The sequence below is a fragment of the Gasterosteus aculeatus genome, chromosome 4 (genome assembly GCF_964276395.1).
Source record: "Gasterosteus aculeatus chromosome 4, fGasAcu3.hap1.1, whole genome shotgun sequence".
Lineage (NCBI taxonomy): Eukaryota > Metazoa > Chordata > Actinopteri > Perciformes > Gasterosteidae > Gasterosteus > Gasterosteus aculeatus.
Window position 1 is genome coordinate 31,840,930 of NC_135691.1, and position 2,315 is coordinate 31,843,244.

The following is a 2,315-nucleotide window of genomic DNA, read 5'->3' on the forward strand; positions in this document are numbered from 1 at the left end:
TTTTGCATCCATCTTTATTCAGCACTAAATGTCTTAAGAGTTTAGTCAAATAAAATCCATTTGGGTTGTCTGACGTTAGGCCGTATCATTTGAAGTAGCAGTAATGAAGTGAATTTATCAGTGAGTGGGGGGGTATGAGTGGGGGGGGTATTAGTGACAGGAGTGGAACTCCAGTCCTCTGTCGCCCCCTGCTGGTTAGAACCAGCTACACCCCGGGTTCCCAGAGACTTGAGCTTCGTAGCTGTTTGACACTTTTAGTCCAGGCGGCACAGGTGAGGTGGCCTCCCGTCCCACGGCTGCTGCGCAAACACGAACCTCTCGTCGTTGCGAGTCTGGCCCCAGGTGAACGGAACCCCCTGGGGGTTCCAGGACTGCGTCCAACGGCGCTCTGTTCTCGGTGGCTCGGGGGCCACGGGGACGGAGGCCCTTGCGTCCGCCTGTCGGTGAACCAAAGGGAGGGTGACTCCACCTCCGCGGTGACCCACCTGGGTCTTGTCTGTCGTGGTCTGGGCCGTCGTGCTGCGAGGCGGGTGGAGGAATGAGGGTTGGACTGAGATGGATGTCTTATCGGCGGAATGGCTCGTACCTGCACATTGAAGGAATTCAAAACATTAGTTGTTTTCTCTGCCTAATCGGGGTGGGGGGGGGGGGGGTCTATGTTTGAGATACACACCCACCCTGTGTGCCACTCCTGTGTTTGGCTTCCCTCCTCAATTTAGCCCGTCTGTTTGAAAACCAGACCTGAGAGAGGAAAGAAAATGTGAGATTTTGGGAATTGGGTCTCGACACAGCGATGATTCAAAAGGACGACTCTACCTTGATGGTGTCCTCGGGCAGACTGATCTCAGCGGACAGCTTCTCCCTCGTGTACATGTCTGCATATTGGCTCTGGGAGAATTCTGAACCAGGAGGCAGAAAACATGGAACTGGGCTCTTGAGAGGGATGAAAGGCTTGAGACGTGACGTGGACCCTTTGAAGATGTTTAAGTTACCTTGCTCCAGCGCTGTGCTCTGCTCCTGGGTGAAGGTGGTGCGGTTTCGGTGCCGGGGGTCTTTGGGGCGGTGGTCGTTATCACGTGCTGTCTCGGACATCTTTCTCTCTCTCACTTCTTCTTGAATCAGAGAGTCAAAATCTGCAGGAAATACATATATTGCATTGGCTTGCTAGAAATCATGAATGCTTGTTACACATAAAAAATCTTTGTCAGGCCACCCACATTTGAATGTCCAGCATTTTTGCTATATATTGCCAAAATAGTCAAACCTGTCAGATTAAATTAGTTATATAGGAAAATTGCATTTGGCCCTTGGATAAAAGTGACGGTCATCCACCCGCTGACCTTCACAGGGGAACTCACACTGCTCTGTTCTCATGTGCGCATTGATCTCCATGCACATCGGCCCGTGGTCCAAGTGAATCCTTCTGAGAATCCGATTTATGGAGGACACCTTGCAGAACACAGCGTGCAAAATAAAGTTATTTGTGGATCAATATAACTTTTAGGAAGGAAACAAACTTTAATTTCGAGCTCCCTTACGCTCGGAACTTTGGAGGGTTTACACATCCGTGCTGCCGCCAGACGTTTACGAATTTCCCAAGCAAAGATCGTTGGATCCTCCCTTTTGCACTGGATGATGGTGGAGATGACCCCGGGGGTGAGAAGCCGGGGTCTGCTGCCCCCGATGGTTTTGGGCACCAGGAGTCCAGTCCGGCGGTAGCGACTCAGGATCTTACTGACGCACCCGCTGGACACCTGGAATACGCACAGGGTTAAAACCCCATTAAATAAGGCATGGACTCACCCGTGCATGTGAATGTACACACAATATCTGACCTACTTTAAATGGGGTCATGTGTGCAACTTTGTTGTTTTTTGCATACCCGAAGTATCCTGGAGATCTGGTTCGGTCGGACTCCCTCGGTGGCCAGTTCAATCATTTTCCTCCTCTTGGGTTCTGGGAGAGGTCTGCCGTTGAGAAACATCCCTCCCAGCTGGTTGACGCTCCCGCCACCTTATTGTAACACAGCCTGCACTTTTTAAATCTGTCTTTAGAATAGCGGTTTAAATTGCGTATTCGTCTAAAATGACATTTAAACTTGCTGTGTTTAGGTCCCTAAGAATATAATAAAAAGTATTTTCCCCATCATTTTAAAATTGCAATATTCACCTTCATTTGTTGGATGGTTTGTCCCGTACATCTCCGCTCGCTCCCGCACTCAATGGTGAAACCAAAACGCGCAACGTTCTCCGCGCGTAACGACTCCACGTCGGCCGTCCAGGTGACTCCTCGTCTCTCTGGTGAATGACAATGAG

The 2,315-nt window shown here is 50.2% G+C and overlaps 1 protein-coding gene across 3 annotated transcripts; it reads right to left on the reverse strand.

Annotated features, from left to right (window-relative positions):
- Positions 1 to 2,315, reverse strand: pax4 (paired box 4). 3 transcript variants are annotated; one of them, XM_040174686.2, is made up of 8 exons: positions 2,170 to 2,315; positions 1,883 to 2,013; positions 1,539 to 1,754; positions 1,359 to 1,449; positions 993 to 1,133; positions 817 to 899; positions 678 to 741; positions 1 to 586 (listed from the first exon to the last, which is right to left on the reverse strand). In XM_040174686.2, the coding sequence occupies exons 1-8, from the start codon at positions 2,198 to 2,200 to the stop codon at positions 255 to 257; spliced, it is 1,089 nt and encodes a 362-aa protein (XP_040030620.2). In that variant the 5' UTR covers positions 2,201 to 2,315; the 3' UTR covers positions 1 to 254. The 3 variants fall into 3 exon arrangements, with proteins under 3 accessions (XP_040030620.2, XP_077956468.1, XP_077956469.1); XM_078100343.1 differs by having other exon boundaries at positions 134 to 586; positions 1,341 to 1,449; XM_078100342.1 differs by having other exon boundaries at positions 817 to 1,133.